Source organism: Besnoitia besnoiti, chromosome VIII (genome assembly GCF_002563875.1).
Source record: "Besnoitia besnoiti strain Bb-Ger1 chromosome VIII, whole genome shotgun sequence".
NCBI classification, from domain to species: domain Eukaryota; phylum Apicomplexa; class Conoidasida; order Eucoccidiorida; family Sarcocystidae; genus Besnoitia; species Besnoitia besnoiti.
This window is the reverse complement of record NC_042363.1, coordinates 1,664,541-1,684,066: the sequence shown is the minus strand read 5'-3', so window position 1 is coordinate 1,684,066 and position 19,526 is coordinate 1,664,541. Positions and strand designations below refer to the sequence as shown.

Here is a 19,526-nt window from a genome sequence, read left to right as displayed (position 1 = left end):
AAGAACTGGATCCCGTACGCTGCGGCGATGACGTGCGAGCGGATCGACTTCATGAAGGAAGCGAGACAGGAGAGACAGGCTACGACGCTACGTGGAGACGTCTCTTGCGCGCGGGGCTGGGCAGGAGTATGGAACGTTCGACGGAGGGATGCAAGACAGCAGGGGGGTGGCGAGATGTTTTTTCGGCATCAAGAGGCGGGGAGCCCAACATTTTTGACATCAGTCAAAAAACCATGAGTTTTTTGCACCTTTTTTCCGTTACTCTTCGTGCGCGCTCTCTGGTTTTTTAGGAAGGTTTCGATGGTGCTGCCTACTGCTGTCTTGCCATTTGTTGCATGCGTACCAACCTACACACTTGTACTTGTATAAACGTGGCACTGAGCGCCTGTTTGGCGACCCTATCTCCCAAAGTATGACGTGTCTCTTCTAAGCGTGCTCTGCACTTTACGCTTCGACTGGTGCCGGACTCATACCGGGTAAAGGCTGAATTTTAAAAACTGAGGACCGGCTCTGTAGAAAGACAGATTTCTGCTTGTAATTTTTTGATGGGGTGCACTTCCCTTAAGACACCACAGCACTGGCTGCTGCACCAAACACGTTTCTTGGAGTGCCGCGGCCACGTATATCGTGAAGACAACATCTCTGTGCGGCCCTACGGTTCCCCCACGCTGCGAACCGCGTTGTTTACATTCTGTCGTTCTCTCTGCAGCCTGCACTAGACAGTACAGCACTCGTTCCGCGCTTCTGGCTCCACCCACTCTGCGCTGCCTTTAATTTCACTGGGAGCAGCAAGCTGGACGTCGTCGATTCCAGAGGCAGATGGCAAGCGTCTGCTTTGCTCTTTGATCCTCCACATTTGTACACCCCTGCGCGCGTTATCTTCTCCCTTTTTCTGACATTTCTGCGTGGTATGTGTGTTTCTCGCATTCCGCCCCAAGTCACTGAGGAACACTCTCCTCGATGCAGTCTTGACTGGCTCTTCTGTGGCTGAGGCCTCGGCTGCTTTCTCATCTCCACCTGCGTGTGGCACGCCTTTGGCTGAATATCTCCTTTGCATCGCTACTCCTTCCCTAGTTCTTCTGTCTTGCTTGAGATGTCAAATTTAATTTTATGGTCCGCTTCCGGTCCCCGAGGACGGGCAAGACGCCGCTAAACACGATTTCAAAAACTAGCATCTCCTCACATGTTCCATGAAAAGGCATGTAGCTGTGGGTCGATGAAGTGACACGCTCGCAGCGGAGCAACTACATCTCTGCCAAATCCAACTCCGCACACAGCAAAGAGACAAGGACCCTACGTAGCCCTGTAGAATACGGCTCCAACGCAGCAGCTCGCAGCGATGACATCGAAAATACCAACCGGCCCGTCTCCCACGGTTTAGCAACTATTCCTGCTCCCAAGTCTCAGCGGAGTGGAAACGCCCCGCGAAAGGCAACGCAGATAGAAAAGTACGCAAAAAGCATTTAGCGTCGTTCAACGAATACCAAGAAAGGGCGATAGCCCTTGGCAGAATCTGTGTGGGTCGTCCTCTTGCTCCTCCTGCCTAAGCATCCACGTAAGAGGAAGGCAGCCCCTGAACCGACATAAAATGTGTGCTGGAGTGCTGGCTTCGTCCCCGCGCGGCGGGTGAGCGGCGGCACCCCTCCCCCCCCTGTCGAACGGCATAGTGTATTAGAAACGTGTGCTAACGCGTCAAAATAGCTCTCGCCCTCACCTAGCCCCAGGTGCTCCCTCTGCTTCATCATCATCGAGGAGGACAATTGGCTCTCGTCCTAAGTCCGAGTTCGCAGGACCAGACGGAGTTCGACCGACGCCGTTCCGAGCTCGATCTGTCAGGCGGCCAGTTCGGGTTGGCGAACTCGCGGAATCGCTTCTCAAGCCTGTGTTAGAAGGCCCGCAAAAGTGCTTACTCTCGGCCTCAGCTGGCCCCACTGCTTCTCGACGTTTCCGAGTGTCTCCGCCCCGAGAGGCTGAGCCACGCGCCGGTGTTCTGCGCTCGCCGCGCCTGCAGCTATCGTCTTTGCCTTCTTTCGCGCCCACAGGTCCTCTGAGCGCCGCCACCGGGTTGCCCGGCCCGTAGACAGTTCGCGTTCTCTTGACAGCGTGGCGCAGAGCTTGCGGGTCGTCTACGTCTTCCTCAATGACAACGGTGGGAGTCCGCTTTCCGCCTGCTGCGGCTTGAGGCTTCCTCGTGTGGCGGCCGAGACCGAGTGCATACAGCCGCTTTGGCGGCGGCTCTTCCTCCTCTTCGGCGTCACCAATCTCTAGATCGACGGCCTCGGGTCGCGCCGCGTCGAGCGGCTTGCGTTGAATTTCGTCGTCTTCGTTATCGGAATTCTGGATTTCCAGGACTGGCGCAGGCATCTTCTGCGCCATCCTCCGCGACTGCGCTTGCGCCTTCACCGCAGAGTCGCGCGCGGCCTCGCACGATGCAGACTCGCCGCACACTCTCGCCTCCTCTCCTTGCTCGTCCACCGCCTGTTCTCCCTGCGTCTTTCCTACGCCGCCACCTTCCAGCTCGTAGCTCAGCTGCCAGGCACTCGTAACGGGGAGAAACAGGTCACGCAGATGCGTCTTCGACCCAACGTCCACGGAGAGACACGACGCATGCGGCAAAGCGACCACTCGGAGCGCGATGTCCTCCCTCTCACCCTCTCCCTCTCTTCCGCCGCCGTCTGAAAAAAAGCAGACAACGTCCTGTGTCCGTGTCGGTTGCTCGCTTCCGCCGGCGGACCCGGACGACCGCTCGCCTGCATGCATAGCTTCTGCGGGGCTCGCCTCCAACGCATGCATCTCTTTTTCGCCGCACATGCTGGTCGCCCGAGACGCGTCCACCGATTCTTCGGTTTCGCTTTCACCACACGTCTGCCGAGCCCCGCTTGGGATAGCGAGGGCTGCGCTGCCGCTCGTCTGCTCCTTGTCCACGTCCTCTGAACATGACTGTCGCGCAACAGAGGACAGATAATTAGCCTTCTCAGGGTCTTCATCTGCACAGCGGGAGCGCGACACAGGGGGCATGCGCGCTGCATCCGCAGGTGCGCAGAGAGAAGCGACGCCGCCGCCTTCAGGCAGATACGTGGAAGCAGACGGAGTGTAAAAGTAAACGTGGCGCGGCGGGCCTTCCAGATAGACTACCACGTCTTTATGCTCATCGGCTTCAGGCATGCTTGCGACGACATGCGCAAGCACAGACTCCAGCTGCACAAGGAACACCAAACAGACAACACATCGCTGCCATCACCACGGAGAAGAGTGGAGACCAGCGCAGCACGAAAAACCACCGGCAGCGACGCGCATGTAAAAAGCCGGAGACCCCCCCCGAGAATAAGAAGCCGGCGCAGGTCCGCAACCGGATAGCGCACGCAGGTATTAACGCAGCGTATCTTTTCCATATGCACTCACACTTACTCATACCAACATATCTCCATGAAAGTGATTACATACATATATAAAGACTCGCTCGTGAATATATGTATATATATAGACTGAGCCAGAACGGAGGAAACCAGACACAGACAGGTTTACACGTGGGCCGCAGGGACCGCGGAGACCACTCTAGTGGTGCGGCACAACAGAAAGAGTGACGCAGCGACGCCAGCGAAGAAAATAACTCCACAGGCGCACGAATCGTGGCACTCCACGGAAACGCATACTCGACGCGACAGGCACCGCAGCGTTAGCACCAGACATCGCCTTGGTCGCCACCATCGGTCACTGGGAGGCGTTAGGGTCTCTGCTGGGTTGCCGCTCGTCTGTTCGGGCCGTGACCTGGCTCTCGAGATGGAGTCCCTCACTCCCTGCGGCACTTCCCCTTACCTCGGACTCGCCACTGACGGTGAGGGTGACCTTCTTCTGCCCGAAAACGCGGGAGCTCGTTTTTCGTCGCGCGTCTGCGGTCGCGCCCCTCCCTCGCCCTCTGCGCGTCTCCTCTTCCGGCTTCTCGGCGTCCCCAGCGACCTCGCCGGCAACGCTCCGCCGGAGACGCAGAGGCAACTCGAGAAGGGAGAAATCGTAGAACCCCTGGTCGATGCGCTCCTCTCGCACGCACTCGGGGCACGGGGCGAGCGAAGGGAAGAAAAACGCAGGCACGTGGCTGCCGGTGGGACCCGCAGACAATCCGTCAGACGAAGCGGGGGTCCCCACGGAGGGCGGCGACAATGCAAGCGAGGCGGCGATGGGAGTCGGAATGTGCTTAACCTGAACGAGGAAGAGAGGTGGGCGAGGAGAAAGCGCGTGCCGCCTAGTCCACAAGAAGAGGCTGCGACACGGGCTGCCGGAACTCCGCTTGCCACACGACGCAGCATACACCATGCGCATATGCGCATATGCGTCGGCTCTCGGCGCGTATGAGGCTCGTTTCGTCGGCTTGGAATCCACAATCTAGTTGTCCTCTCTTCTCTCTCAAAGCCAGAAACGTTCTCTCCGCTACCTGCACCGTTTTCTCTCGCTATCGCTGCTCCTTTGCCTCGGAGTTTTTCCCACGGGAGCCCTCTGCCAATGCCTGCGCGCAGGCGCGTGTTACGCTTTCTTTCGAGGGCAACCTTATTTTTCCTCAGTGGGGTGGTTTCACCCCCGCATGGCTACAGCGTATTAAGGGCCTGGTAGCTTGAATCTTCTCGCCACGAGCTGCCGCCGAATAGCGCTGTCCCAATGCTTGTTTGGAGCCGTCTACGTTGTCGTACGCTAATGAAAACTGTGTGTGCACGCCCATTGTGAACGCAGCCCTGTAAAAGTCTTGGTAGAGAAAGGCACGTTTTCTTCCAGTCTCACCTCAACACACATGGCCTGGTTCTCTTTCGCCCTAAAACCCGTCAATCCGAACCGCTGCAGGACCTCGATGTCGTCTTCGTGCACGAGGACATACAAATCTGTCTCACTCTCAGGGGGGTCCGCCAGGAGGCTCTGAGCAACGAGAAACGCCGGAAAGCGCGACAGTAAGACCCGCAGCGACGTGAAAAGCCCAACGCGCACTCGATGAAAAGCACCCAGTAAAGACATGCTTGTTAACTGCAGCACGCATATGGCGGGAATGAGATGTACACGAATGCAGGTACACATACACATATAGCCATACGGGCACGGATGTCATGCCGGCTTCGGCATCGAAAGGCTGTGTGCTCTGCTTGTGTCAGTCGAACTGAATCCATGTGTTTGTATGCATATGTCCAGGCACGCGCGCAGAGTCGTACCGGCGCAAGAAGCGTGTCCGTCGGGTCTACTCTCAAGCCTTTGTTCGCGCATCCGCAGAGAAGTGAGGAATTGCAGAGAGGCGGAGGTTTGCAGGCCGCTCCCTGAATCAAGCGAGGCCAGACACAGCAATGCCCCGGACGGTGTCATGGTTCAGATTGATCGGAGGTTTGAAAAAAACACGGTGCGAAAAATTCATAAAAAATCACTCAAGTCTCAGACCACCGCCTCTGCCTCTCGCACTGCAGCGCTCCCGACAGGTCTTGAGTGCTTTTGCGAATGCTTGCGTCCGCACGCATCTGCCCAGACAGACTCAGCATTGGTACTCTAACTAGGATTGATCCCAAACCCGTACCTGGGCTTCGTCGCACGAAGAAACGTACGCGAGCCACTGCTGGCGCCACGCAGTGCTGACAAAGAAGAAGCGGCCTCTCTTCGGCAGCGGCGGCGAGCACCTGCGAACAGAGAAGCTGAAAGGAGCCCGGAAGTTAAAAAAACCGGAAAGTCCAACTCCGCGACACGCAGTCCCGTAAGCGGGGCGCCGGCTGGGTAAGAACTGCTTGATATGGCGAAATACAGTTGAGACACGAAAACTTTAGAGCGGCGAAGTAACAAAAGACTGCAGGGGGGAAATGCGAAAGAAAGACGACAGTGAGATGTAAGAGAACGAGACAGTCACCTGACAGAGAGCGTCGCTCTCCAGCGTGAGAGGTCAAAAAATCTGTAGCCGAGCCATTCCGCGCCGGAGTGCCGACGTGCCAGTAGCGTTCTCAAGAAGCTACCAACCCCGTCTAAAGGATGCACGTTTCTCGCGCGCAGTCCCGACACGCACATATCTGCGTCTCCAAGCGCATGCTGAGGCGCTCCCCCAGGTCTATCTGTACGGGCCTGCCCCTACCAGCCTTTCTGTGGACGCCTCGCCCCACACATGCAAATGCGTAATTGTGAATGTACATGCACATATGTGTACATGAGGCGAACGGGTTCGTGGACTACGCTGTGCTGCTACGCACTTGTTTGAGTGAAAGCCTGTCTCCCTCCTCAAGCGCCAACGCTTCCCAATGATATGCCCCAGCGCCTTCGACTCCTCGGTCCTCTGGTCGCGCCAAAGCTGTTTCCGCTGTTGTTCAGCCTGCTGCTCCACCAAGCAGATCTGTAACGCAGACGCGCAAGAGGCAGGAAGGCGAAGACAGATGAGAGAGCGCCGCCCGGAAGGCATTCACGTCCCTCCCAGGGAAAGAAACAGGGCCGTAAATGCTAGTCGCTCCGAGTACTCCCTTTCTGTGCATGTATACATGTACAGGCGCGTGTTCGCCAGAAGTCCACCATGCGGCTCAGTGTGCAGCGCTATCATCATCACGCCCCAGAAACCCATACGCGTGGCCACGCCCCCTCACATGCCAGGCATACACAAACACATTTACACATTAGTTGTATGGGATGCCGACCAAAAGGCAAGGCTGAGATGCGCTCTCAGCACCGCAGAAAAGGCTCGTGCAGTGAATCGCGTCACTGTGGCTTACGGAGCACTCCTGCGAAAACTGGCTGACGAATGTGGAGCAGGCGAAGGTGAGTGGCCTCGCAATGCCTAGGTTCTCGTAGAGCGGAGCTTTTTCGCGCTCGAAATCGAGGAAATTCAAAACCGCCTTTGTAGGGACCTGCATGCGAAGGCGACAGTCACAAGAAAACACGCAATCCTGCATGAACGGATATAATACATAAATATGTATAGACCGGTGTCTACAAGTTTCTGATGCGTATATTTGTGCAAATGTTCAGAGATAGATATGTCGATAGTCGCAGGTGCTTGAGATCACGGGGCAGGAGAAAGACGCAGTTGGATACTCTGCCACACTGACTGTCTTTTTATATGCCTGCGTTGATGGTAGGGGGCTCTTTTCCAAACTGCATTCGTGCGCAACAGTAGCAGAACTGCAAAGAAAAGAGTAACTCAAAGTGCGAGTTGCTTTCTATCCAGTGCGTCTAGTAACAGAGACACAGGCTCGCGGTCATCGCGTCCCCACGCGCACTCAGCTGGATCAGAGGCACACTGGAGGAAGGTCTGACCCAGTGCGGAGTGCACGGCTAGCGGAAGCGCGCCTCGCAAAGGAAACATGCTTCGAATCGCCGCTTGCGTCATAGAATTGCGTCTAGGATTTACCAAGAAGCGCTGCAGCTTGTTGCTTTTCCCAACAGGGCCTTGCACGCGTAGATTGCCGTGGGGGCAGAGGAGATCCGCGGCGAAGTCGAAGAAGTTCTCTCGCACTAAAGCACCCTGAGTCTCCTCGTCCTGCCCCTCCTCGTCTCCTTCCTCTTCTTCGTCACCCTCCACAACGACTTCCTGCACGTCGTCGTCGTCATCGTCTTTCGACGCGTCTGCCACCCCAGCCGTCTTCCGCCGCTTTCGCCTCCCTCGCGTCTCTCGCTCGCTGTCCGTCTGTTCAGACTCTGCCTCGACTTCGTCCTCCCCCTCTGCGCCCTCCGCGTCCGGTCGCTCTCGGGTCTGCTCCTGAGCGTCAGCGTCTTCTTCCTCGTCTTCACGTTCCTTTTTCTCCCTCTTTTTCTGCCCGCCGGGTTTCCGGCCCTGCGTGACTTCGCGCCGCACGTCGCTCAGCGTGAGCCACGAGAGGTACTTCTCCCTGCTCCCTTTGCCCTCGCGCTTCATCTTGGCACGCAGCAGCTTGAGTTCGCGCGACTGCGGAGTAGACGACGAGGGGAGGAGCGAAGAAAACGAGACCGACGCCGGCGACGATGATGTTGGAAGCGGGCAGAGAGTGAGGAAACACGCGTGCAGCGAAAACGCCCTCTGCAGTGGCCTCCTGGCGACGTAGATATATTCGGGCATACGCGCTGGATCTTCAGCGAAGCTGCCAGGCGACGAAACGAGCTCCTCAGCCGGCACAGCCAGCGGCGCCGCAAGGGCGGAGGACGGCGGCTGAACCGCGGAAGGACTCAACGATTGCAGGCAGGACTCTGCCTTGCTAGGCGAGGAGACACCGCACGCAGAGAGACTGCAGGCGCCTTTCCCTCCCGCGACATCGCCGCTGTGGAGGTCAGCGACATTGCCGCTGACCTCCTCCGCTCCTGAGTCGCCCATCGCAGCCGACTGCGGGAACCTGTGCATAGAGGAAGAGCATCCTGCGCCCTGCCTCGCACTTGGGGACAGAGATGTGCAGTCTTCTTCTTCTCCTCCCTGGCCTGGAACGGCGGCGGCCGAGTGGGTGAGGCGCCCAGATGGGGCGGAATTCTGGGGCGAAGCGAACAAACCGCGACACAGCGGGTTCGGCATTTCGTCCCAGCCGTCGCCTCTGCAGCCTGTCAATTCCGCGCCAGCTTTCTCGGCCGTCCGCGATCCGCAGACAGAGGAAGACGAGAGGGGCAACGCAGGAGACGCCGCATCGGCGGCAACGGGCGACGACAGGTCGCTCAGGGAGGACAGGGCACCCTTATCGTTTTCGCTGCCGGAGACGCCACTTTCCTCCAGCAAAACATCGCCCACAAGCTCCTCAACGTCGAGTGCTTCTGGCGCTCCATTCTGCGGCCCCGTCTGGTTCCCAGCGCCGGTGGAGGTGAGGCAACGGCTGTTGATGGCCTCTGAAGCGGCGGCTCGCGGTCTGTGGCCATCGGACATGCATGCGCGTGTGCGAGGGTGCTGAGGCGGAGCGAGGCCGCGCCCAAGACAGTCAGGCTCCTCCTGCTGCGTGGGAATGGTCTTCTGTCTCTTCAGCGCGTCGAGGAAGGCCTCGATTGAGCGGTGCTGCTCGGAGAAGAAGTCAACGAGTCCGCTGAGGGCCGAGCTGCAGATGCAGCAGAGATTCGGAAGAACCGAGGGGTCGGGGAGCGACGGCCGCAGCGACGAAGCGGCGAGCAGCGACGCGAAGAGAGACGCAGGAAGCACCTTGGCCTCTCCAGTCCAAATGCACAAAGGATCGACTCCGCGGTCGCCACAGATCTCCGTCACGCGCAGAAGCTTCTCAATCGGGCATGAGGGATCCGCGAGCTGCTTCTCCTCGTCTGGCGGGCCCGACGCAGAAACATGAAAAGCGGGGCTAGCGCGGGCCGCAGACAGAGATGAAGCAGAAACAGAAGAAAGCGGAGGTTGGCCGACTGGGGCGGAGGCGTTTGAAGACGGAAAAGCATGTGGAAACGATTCAGTCTCATCAGCTTGAGGAGGTGAGGCCGGTGCGTGCGGAGGCTGCGGAGCTGGTGCGACAGCCAGAGCTAAGGGGAGAGACAAAAAAGGCAACAACGAAGCCAAAGATGCGCCGAACGACATTTACATGCACAGGCGACAAGGCCACAAGATGCCTGCGGAGGCTTGTTGGCATCCTAGGAATGCCTACCGTTCTGATACTCCACGAAAAGTTTCATTTGCCGATGAATAATTGCCTACGCACGCGGCAATAGATTGCAATTTCTATCATTACATATTGTACTGAAGAAGACCCAAGATCTCCGCGCGCTGGATGCGTGAGAAAGACGACGTTCTTAGTGGTCTTAACTGACTACTGCACACTGTTTCTCCCTCTATCTATACGTTGCCTAAACTTTGTCTCTCTTCGCAAAGCAACACGCGCGTGCTTCACGTTGTCACCAGCATTCCAGATTCGCCTTCAATCCCAGTGAAATCCTCTATTGCCGCCTCTCATTTCCTCAAGCACCCACCTCTCATATAATGCGGGCACAGGATCCCTGAGTAGTCGATCACGCCGCAGTCCTCAGCGGCAGCCGCCGACGAACGAGGAACATCACAGTCATCGCATTCTCCTCTCATCTCGGACGCACTCTCTCCCTCGAGCGAGGGTTGAGACGAAGCCGCAGCAGAGGCCGAGCTTATAAGGCGACCGTCTCCGCCGGATCCTGAGTTCGGCTCTGTAGATGGCCCCACGCCTCGCGACGCGCTGTGCAGCGCCGGAGGGCAGGCTGCGTCTCGCCGGGAGCCGTAGAGTTCGTTGTCTCCCTTCGTGTGGGATATTTGCATGCCTATGTCTACCCTCGCTTCTCGGTTGCTTGCTTCGCGCGTCCGTGCCTTGGCCTCTGTCGCGTTCTCCTCACCCTTCTCTGCCATCCTCTTGCACGCCTCATCTCCCTCTTCGCCTGTGTCTCGAGACCGGCTCCGGGGTGCCTGTGGAATGCCCTCTGCTGCCCTTCTCTCGGCGTCCCCTTCGCTGTCGCCGCTTCGTTCGCTCTCCTCTCTGCTTCTCTCTTGCGCGTCCCTCGCGCCAGGCGCCCTCGCGTTCGCGAGCTTTCGTCCCTTGGCCTTCTTTGCCGCGGTGTCGGTCTTCCCGTGGAGCGCCAGCGAGACCGCGTTCGGGTTGTTGCCGTCTCGCCTCGGTCGCAGCGAGACAGGCAGCTGCGTGGACATCGTCGGGTAATCGACGCCGCGGACGTACTGCTGCCACCAGGAGCGCGGGATGAACGCGATCTGTCTGAGCTGTGGAAGCAGCGACAGCCGCTGCTGCAAATTGATGAGCGTGCGGTCGCAGACTGGCGACGGCAGCCGCCTGCGAGCCAGAACGGCATACGCTGGCTCCCTCTGCACCCGATCCGCCCTCTGCTGCTCCAGCTCCTTCAACGCCGAGGGAAGATCCTGACGAAGAAGTTGGTACAGCGATTGCTGCCGCTCCTGTACGTAGGCCAGTAGCGTCTGCTGGCGGAGGTACAGCTCCTCTTGTTCTTCGCAAATGCGTGCGTTCTGAGAAACGCAACGCACACGAGGAAAAATGAAATGAAAATTCAGCATGCCTGGCCTTCCTGCTCACGTGCTGGTCCACGCTCTCGCCGCCTTTACAAGTTCGCCTTCATCGTCTAAGCCCAACCCACCTCTCCTCTGTGTCCGCGAAACTTTCCCGTCAAGATGGCCTATTATGAGAGATCAGCGCGTTATCCCTTGAGCAACTTTTGGCCGTTAAGCAGCAACCCTCGGAGTCTCACGCAGTTGCCCCTCACTTCTGATCACACACTGACGAAGGTCCATGGCTAGTCTGCCTAATTTGTTCCTCGCGTTGCTTACTCTCGGGTCGCCTCAAAATGCTGCCGGTCCTGGCTGCTTTATTTCTCTCTTTCTATGGCGTCTTCTGGTCGCCTTCGGCGTCACGCCTTCTGCCGCTACCCACCTCGTGTGGCATAGTAGAACTAGCGAGAGCTACCGACCTGGCTGTATCCTATACATTTGTTTCGTCTGCATTTCAAAACCTCTCAAATCCTCACGCGTGTGCGTGTCTGTGAGTCGTGTGTGGGGCTTGGAAGGCGGGACGTGCATGCCCAGTGTAATTCCGCGGGCTGCCTGAGTCTCATTCCTCCTCACGAAAAAATTCTTTCTCTCCCTCTCATCGCTCCAACAGGTCGCGCCAGCGGGCGCCGGGCAACGTCTCCCCCCTCTCCTTCAGTTCCATCTCGCGTACCTCTTCATCCACAAACTCCTGCAAGTCGGGCGGCAGCGGCAGATCGTCCTCGTCTGCAGAGAGGTCCGCCCGCACGTATGTGACCATGTAGACCGTGCGGCTCGACAGTCGCACGGAATCAGCAGGCGCGGGAGGGCACTCGCGCCCCGACAGCAACGCGCTTGCGCTCTCCAGCCGCTCCGCCTCGCGGGCACCCTCGTTCCAGCTCGCTTCGTCTTCAACTGAGAAGTTGCAGGACGCCGCCGACGTCGGCACAGCGGACGCCGACGAAGTCGCTCCCCCGGCGCAAGTAGCGGAGAGAGGCGGAGAGTCCGGAGATGGCAGAGGAAGACCTTGAGCAGCAGGTTGACTCGTCGCCCGAGGAAGCAAAAAAGGCGACACCTTGCTGTCATCGAACCGCACCCAAGCGTATCGAGCGGTGGAGGGCGCGGACGGTTTACTTCCCCTGTAGACGAAGGCGCGTGGAACGAGTACACACACAACGGGAAAATGAAGCGAAACACCGCAGGAACAGGACACCACTGCGCCTGTGGGCACCATCAATCATGACGCAGTCTGTCTGATGGCTGAAGCCTTTCAGAAACAGGACGTACGCGCAGCAGCAGACGGCCTTCTACGTAAAAGGCACACATCACCAGTGCCGCAGTGTGCAAGGCGGGTTCACGTCGGTGCTACGGAAGCAGAATTCCTGTGCCTCCTGTGCTGCGCGCGTCTGCTCGAGGCAGTTGATAGCCTCCCCGCGGGCAGCCAAAGCTCGAAGGAGATGAGCATTCACTTCACACGTCTCACGCAGAGGCTCAGGCACACAGCGAAGCAGACACACCCAACTTTGTGACGCGCAGGCACAGCGAGCATGTCGGCACTTGACGACACTCACAAATAGAGGGAGGAAGTATGAAATAGAACCGAGCCACATGGAGGCTGGCAGAGCTGCAGCAAAGACGCCACTGTAAGCCGATGTATACATGTGTATAGATGATGCCGCATTCATCCATCCCGTTATGAGTACGTGTATGTGGGGTGTGCGCGGTGAGAACTACCTATAGCCATGCACAAACTCGAAACTCCAAAGATGTCGGCTGAAGCGCAGCCCACCATGCGCCATGCGTTTCTGACTTACGGGACGCCGCCAACCCCGGATCGGCGGCTTTCGCAGCTGAACGCGCTGTGGCCAAGCTCAGTAGGAACTCGTCTGCGCCCACGAGACTCGGCTGAGAGGAGGCCCTCGAGAAAAGGACCGTCCTGATGTTCCTCCAGATCCTCGTCTGCGGCGAGACTCTGGGCAATCAGCTCCTCCTCCGCTCTCGAGACATGCGTGCCTAAGGTGGCGCTCCGAGTCTGGTCCTGTGGACCCACTTCAGTCGCCGCGGAGGCAGACTGCCCCTTCGTCTGTCTCCTCGCGGGCCCCGCGCGGCTCGGGGGTGTCTCCCCGTTCCACTCGGGCGCCGGCATCACGATCAGCTCCTCTTCGACATCCGCGTCTTCTGCGTCGCCTTGTGCCGTTTCGCCGGCGAGCCAGACGTGGTCGATTCCATGCCGCTTCTCCACCGCCTCTGAAAGCGAGAAGCGCGGTGCGAGCGTGCCTCGCGCTCCCTCGTGCGCTGTCCTGCTGATCTCGGGTTCTCCTCTGGCGTCGTCAACTCGTCTCCTTCGCTTTCGGTGCGGAGACTCACGCTCAGCAGAAGACACCCAGTGCGGGGGAGGAGACAGCGAAACAAGCGAGGCGGGGTCGCTCGAGAGGTGCGGCGACGAAGCGCGCTTCCCACCGACTAAACAGCAAGCCTCGTGAGGTCGCAGCTCCGACCGCGCTCTGCCGACGTACTGGTCGAGTGTCCTCTGCAGAGGCGAGGACGCGCTCACAGCTTTTTTCCGCGCAGGCGCCAGACTTCGCTTGGCCTCCACCCCGCTTGCCATCGGCTGTCTTTGGCTGCCCCCGCCTCCACTAGTCCCGCCCGCTCCAACCTGTCTGAGCTGCAGTGCGGCGGCGGCAAGTCCCCCGGTAGCAGCTGTCTCGAACGGGGCGCGTCCCGGCGTCGTGCTTTGACGACCTCGGGCCGACGGGCTCTGTGCGTGTGCCAAAAATAACTCTCGCTGTTTCACCGAGCTGGACGAGCGTGGAGAATGGAGCAGTGCAAGCTCATTCTTCGGCGTCACTTCCCTCTCCCGCGACGGGGTCCTGGCCGTGAATGTCTCGCCACACACCTCCACATCGGCTCGCTCCTCAGCGTCCTCCTCCTCAGGCATCAAGGAAACACAGGATGCAGAGACAGCAGACAGGGGAGACGGACGGCGGCAGCACGGGGCAGCTGACGAGGAAGCCACAGCGACTTCGAGACGTTGGCGCTGGCTCGAGAGCTTTCTGGTCGCGGCCCCTTTGCCTGACACTGTGCCTGATGAGCCAATGGGCTCTGTGGCGTTTGAACACCGCGAGGAAGCTTCGGCGTTCGTGGGTCCGCCGCGCAACGCAGAGGCTCTGAAACAGGGAAGGGAGTACCTCAGAGAAGGTGAAGCGTCGCGCGAAGCTGGAGGGCACGGAGAAGGCGACGGGGTGTCAACATCCACCACAAGTCGCAGCCTGTCGACACCTTCGCCTCCAGACTGCTGCGCAGCTCGGTTGCCGGCGACACTGCGTGACGAATATGCAAACGACGTCAAAGTCTTGGATTCCCCCTCTTGAGTAACGCCGCTGGCTTCAGCGGTGTCTCCAGAGTGCAGCTGGCTTCCCGACGCGATGCTCGGAGCCAGAGGTATGGAAGACGACGAGCAAAGCAACGTAGATGGTGCTGTATTCCAGCGTTCTTCCCGCACCACGGATGCTAGTGACGCTACCCCGTGTCCAGCATTCTGGTCAGCCACATGGCGCGCTTCTCCGCTAGTGCCAGCCGCGTCTGCTTCCTCCATATGGCTTTCAGCTTCCACCTGCTGACGGCAGTGTGCCTCTTGCCCGTGACCGAATCGCAGTCTCTCCGCTTGCTCCACGCACTCCCCTTTCGCGACAGTATCGCCCGTTTCACTGATCGTTCGTGACCGCTCCGGTGAACGGGCGTGAACGGCGAGTGACGCGGAGTCTGCCACGGCACGCGGTCCCGCTGACGTGATTCTCGAAGCGTCCGCGTCCACACCTGACGTCGAGAAAGGGGGCGGAGTCTGGGTCATTCGTCCCGTCAGAATGCTGGCAGGCGCTGCAGCTGGAGCTCTTCCGGCGCTCCGTTCCCTGCAGAACCGGGGCAACGTGGAGCCACTTCGTTCCGCGGCAGCTTGCATCGGCGACGGCCCGAGCGACGGAGAGGAAACGTGGCAGCCTCCTCCTAGCGAAGACGACGACCCCGCAGGACTCGAGGAATGGTTCAGATCCCACCTGAGTGCTGTCGAGTTCGCGGATTTGGAAACTGAGCTCCCGTGGCATCTCTGCGACTTCGCGCGCTCGCGCAAATCACGAGTTATGGCTGTGTAATGTCCGGACGTCGCGGAGGCACCCTGGTGCTCCAGAATGCCAAAGAGCTGGTAATGATGCGCCGCTGGAGGCGCCGCACTCAAAGGCGAAACGCTGCCGTCTAGATCTGAGAGAGACAATGCGAATTGGAAAACAACGCCAGTTGAGATGAACGGGGACTAGGCTGAGGGGCACGCGCACGTATTCGGAGGCCGGCCGCCGCGACAACAAAAACAGGAAACGAAAACGAAACCAGAGACGGCCCGCTGCCGATCGGGGTGGAGACCGGAGCCAACGCGTATGGAGTCTCCTCATGCCGCGGGACAGCCGAGCAACGCCGGGTGAAAAAAAAATTCATCGGTGACCGGACACTCGAAGGCCGCGAGACAACGGAGGCAGGGAACGGCAAATTGAAGTCGCTCTCCCCTTCGCGTCATTTTGCCTCTTCAGCCCTTCATCTCCTACCCCACTACACCACGCGCCACTTACGGCTTATCTGGCAGTCTTCCGTGCAGCAGCCGCGAACGTCCATGACTACGGGGATCTCCAACGCCTCGTGAATTTTCCGCCTCACCCACTCTCCTGTCTGTTTCTTCACGTCGATGCTGTAACGCAGGACTACCAGCTGAGCCACGCAGGAGGACAGAGACAGGGCAGACGAATCCGCGATGCACGACTCTCACACAGCGTATCTCAGGCCGCCCTCCGCCACAACCCCGGTCGCACCGCGCACCGGTGGAAGTCTGTATACAAATCGGCATCGACCTACATACCCACCCTCCCCGACCACGAACTCATATCCTCTGCTGCCCCGTGCCGTGTCCAGAAAATGAAAAAACAGTGAGTATTCGCAACTGCGCTGCAAAGCAGCTTCGCTCACATCGAGCGACAGTGGAAGCAATACAACCCGCAAGCACCTGGGCGCTCTTCTGTTTCCATGTAACTCCGCGTGGGAACCTCGCATGGAAGGTCTTCTGACTGGCAATCACCGCCAGCCGTTGTGGCAAACGCGACCGCACCGGAGAGGAGCCACGACGCCCTCTCTGTCGCGAACTCGCGTGCAGCACTGCCTGCTGGGATTGTACCTGGACGGCTGGCGCATGCGCCGTTCGATCTCATGTTCGGCCTCAGGCCTCTTCAGCTGGGGGTATGCTCCTTGGCTGCTTACCTGAAGATACGGAGGGAGGAGGGAAAGTTGACTGCGCTTTTTCGCTTCTCGCTTTTCCCCGCATTGAGGGCAGAAGTACTTGGAGTCACCCTTGAGGTACTCCGTTCGCTGGTACTGCCTCGCCATGTCCTCCTCAAGCTTCCATGCGGGCTTCTTGTCTTCTGAGCCCCCCCGCCCTCTCTCCGCTGCCTCCCCTTTCCTCGGAGCTTGACTCGCGCAGGCGCTTTCGTCCCTGACCCTGTGCGCGCCAGCATCCCCACCGTTTCTCCCTCTCTTTCGACCGCTGTGCGACCCCCGGCCCCTCGCCTCCGAGAGCGCTTGACCGCCGCGATGGCTGCCACTCGTTGCCTTCCGTCCTCTCTTTTTCGACTGCGTGGCCGCAGCCGCGACGGGTGTAGACGAGGAAACGTAAGACGGTCCCTCTCCGTCACTCCCCACACATGTCTCCACAGGCATTCCCTGGGCCGTAGACGAGGCCAGGGGCTCGCACGAAAAGTCAGCTGCCTCCTCGAGAGGACCACACTCAGGGCGGTGCTCTGGCAGCCGCTTCAGAGGCGGCCTCGTGCTCGTTCCTCCTTCCAACGAAACCCCGGAATGACTTGACGGCGCGCAGAGGTCGAGTTTTTGTGGGAGGCACTGGCGGGCGGCGTCGCTGCCGCTTGGGGCAGCCGAGGCCGATGCAAACGTCTCAGAAGCAGTCGCAGCCGACGCAGTCGCAGCCGACGCAGTCGCAGGACCTGCGTGCGCGGCGCCTGGACCCAGGGATGCGCTGGCAGGGAGAGGCGAGGCACACGTCCCAAACGCGTCTTCAGGTTGTGCGGCGTTGCCTGGCTTCGCTGGCGAGGAGCAAGACGAGAGAGAGGTAGCTGGCGGTGACACCTTTGTGGGCTTCGGCCAGCCACAGCGCGGGTTTCGGTCGGCAGAGCCGGAGGCGTCTCTGCCAGAATGCTGCGACTTTTTGTGGCAGCAGTTCAGCTGGAAGAAGTACTCTTCCTTCTTGCCACTGTATGTGCAGTGGCTGCACTGCACCGTCTGTCTCGACCGACCGCCAAAGAGAACTCCGAGGAAGTTCAGCGGGCTCTCCCGGCCACCGAGCTCGTGTTCCAGAAACTCGAAAAGCCGGTGTTGGAGCTCGTTCGCGTCCTCCTGGTTAGACAAATCGTCTGCGAGGAGGTCAGCTACGGTGTCGGGACGGACCGCAGCCTGGATGCCCTCCTGGAGCTGGGCAAACATCCTTTGCAGCGAAGAGACGAGTGCGTACCGCTGACTACATAGGACGCTACACACATCTCTGCCTTTCATGGTCGCGCGCCAGGAGCACCACGCCGACCGGTCGCTGCGCGCCATAGCCCCTGCGCTGCGTTCGGCGTGCCCCGGCAACACGCATGAGGCAAGCGAATGCGCCGAAGGCGCGAGCTCCTGTCGCTGAGAAATCTGTCGCCCAGAAGCGCCAGACAGTTCAGTGCATACCTCCTGCTGCACGGGTACCCCATCAGTCGAAGTCCTCGACGACGATTCAATCTGGGTGCTTGGTTCTTTGACTCGCTCTCCTTTGGCGAGGATTTCCTCGCTTGTCGCCCCCTGCACCTTCAAGTGCTCCCTCGCCCACAGCGTGTCGACCTCACCTCCGTGTCCGCCGACATCACTCGGAGCATCTGCTCTTCCTTCCGGTCGCGCAGCTGCCACGTCAACCTTGGTGCCGCTTTCTCGCATCTCCGCGTTCGCCTTCGCGGATTCTCTCTCACCACTTTCTGCCCTCGCCGAATTATTTTGAAATCGTTCCGTTTTCACGCCTTCTTCAGGCTCGGAAACAGAGCTCTTTGCCTGCGAGGCGCCGTCGCTCAGAGGGGCGTGTGGGTGGCCTTCTCCGATCTGCCGCTTTTGTCTCTCCAAGTCTTTCAGCACCCGGAGGGTCGGCAGCGAAAGGAGGAAGTCGCGGAAGTGGACATTCATGAACAGCGTCTGGAGATACACGTTCATGTAGCACGTCGCACCCAGGTTCTCCAATCCAACATACTGGCACTTGCGCAGCCCTGTGGCTCCTAAAAAAGCCGCTTGTTCGGTCTGCATCTCCCACCCAGCCACGACGCGCGAGGTACGAGGCGCTCGCTGCCCTCCGCGTCCTTCGTGCTTCACGGCTCCCGCGATTTCCCCGCTAGCGGCACACACCGGCGGAGGCGAAGCTGAGCAGGAGAGCGCAGGAGGGCACGAAGAAGCGGCAAAAGAGACGCAGACAGGAGGCGCTTCCAACGTCCTCGTGTCGTGGCCTCCTGAGCCCCGTGCGGCGGCAGGCCAGACAGACAACAGCCCGTCTGCCCCTCTGCGGGACCGGCCCCCCGCCCCGGTCGCGCTGGTCTGTGGGGAGCCGTGGCTCGTCACCCCCAGCAGCCAGCGAACGGCCAACTGCTGCTGCTGGAGTTCCTGCTGACCCGCGCCCGCGGCCTCGGCTTTCTTCCGGCCGCCGCCGGTCCCCGGGGCGCCCCCCTGCCCCCCCTTGCCCCACACGCCCGTCTTGAACTCGCCGAGCCCGAAGACAGACATCGGGTGCGCGTCCTGCTGACTGTCGCGCGGAACTGAAAAACTGTGACGGAGATTGTATAGGAACAGCAAGTCGCCAAAGCAGCACTGCTCTGCGAGGGAGGCAGAGGCCGCGGAGACTGGCGGCGCGCAGAGGGAAGAGGCCGAGAGGTACGAGGACCGTGGAGGAGGCTGCGCGAGTGCAGCGCCCGCGGCGCCCACGTGAGAGCCAGAGGGAAGCGGCTCACCCGCATGCGGCACAACGCATTCTGCGGTGGGTGGCGCGTGTTCCTCCCGCGTCCGTCGTGCAGAGGCGCTGCCGCTTGGAAGCGAGGACCGGCTCGGCGAGCCCCTGGCATCAGGCGAACGCAACCTGGACGAAAGACGTGAAGACAAAGCTGGCTCGCCGTCTTCACTGCGCCGCCGCGCATCCGCGGGCCCTCGGTCTGCGCTCTGAGAGCGCCGAGGCCCTCGCGGAACCTGCCCGGCTGCACCACGCGCCTCGGGCGCGTCGGCTCTCATCTCAGCGGCTGCCGCTCCTCCAGATGAGGAAGGACCGTGGTTTCTGTCCAATGCAAGACCTGTGACAGCCTCAGTCGCGCACCTTCCTCTCTTCAAGACGTCACTCTCCACTACCTGTCCGCCGCGCGCCACCCTCGAGTCTCCGTCCTGCGTAGCTCCTGTCAGGCCGTCCATTCTCCCGGTCGCCATCCGTGAGATTCTGATCTGCGCATGCCGTGTGCGCCGAGCGGCGCCAGGGCGGCGACGCGAACGGCGCCGAGAGAAGAGGCCCAAGCAATGCCCGCGCGCGCTGCTC

General features: G+C 60.0%; 1 protein-coding gene across 1 annotated transcript; it reads right to left on the bottom strand.

Moving 5' to 3' along the window:
* Positions 1-1,710: 1,710 nt before the first annotated feature.
* Positions 1,711-19,231, bottom strand: BESB_083630 (uncharacterized protein; the record flags this gene model as incomplete). The annotated part of the gene is made up of 15 exons (XM_029366713.1): positions 1,711-3,198; positions 3,817-4,197; positions 4,771-4,902; positions 5,190-5,291; positions 5,543-5,642; positions 6,201-6,340; positions 6,711-6,845; positions 7,349-9,408; positions 9,853-9,975; positions 10,033-10,882; positions 11,592-12,036; positions 12,712-13,597; positions 13,637-15,151; positions 15,514-15,649; positions 16,193-19,231. The coding sequence occupies 15 exons, from the start codon at positions 19,229-19,231 to the stop codon at positions 1,711-1,713; spliced, it is 11,532 nt and encodes a 3,843-aa protein (XP_029217173.1).
* Between the last annotated feature and the right edge of the window lie 295 nt (positions 19,232-19,526).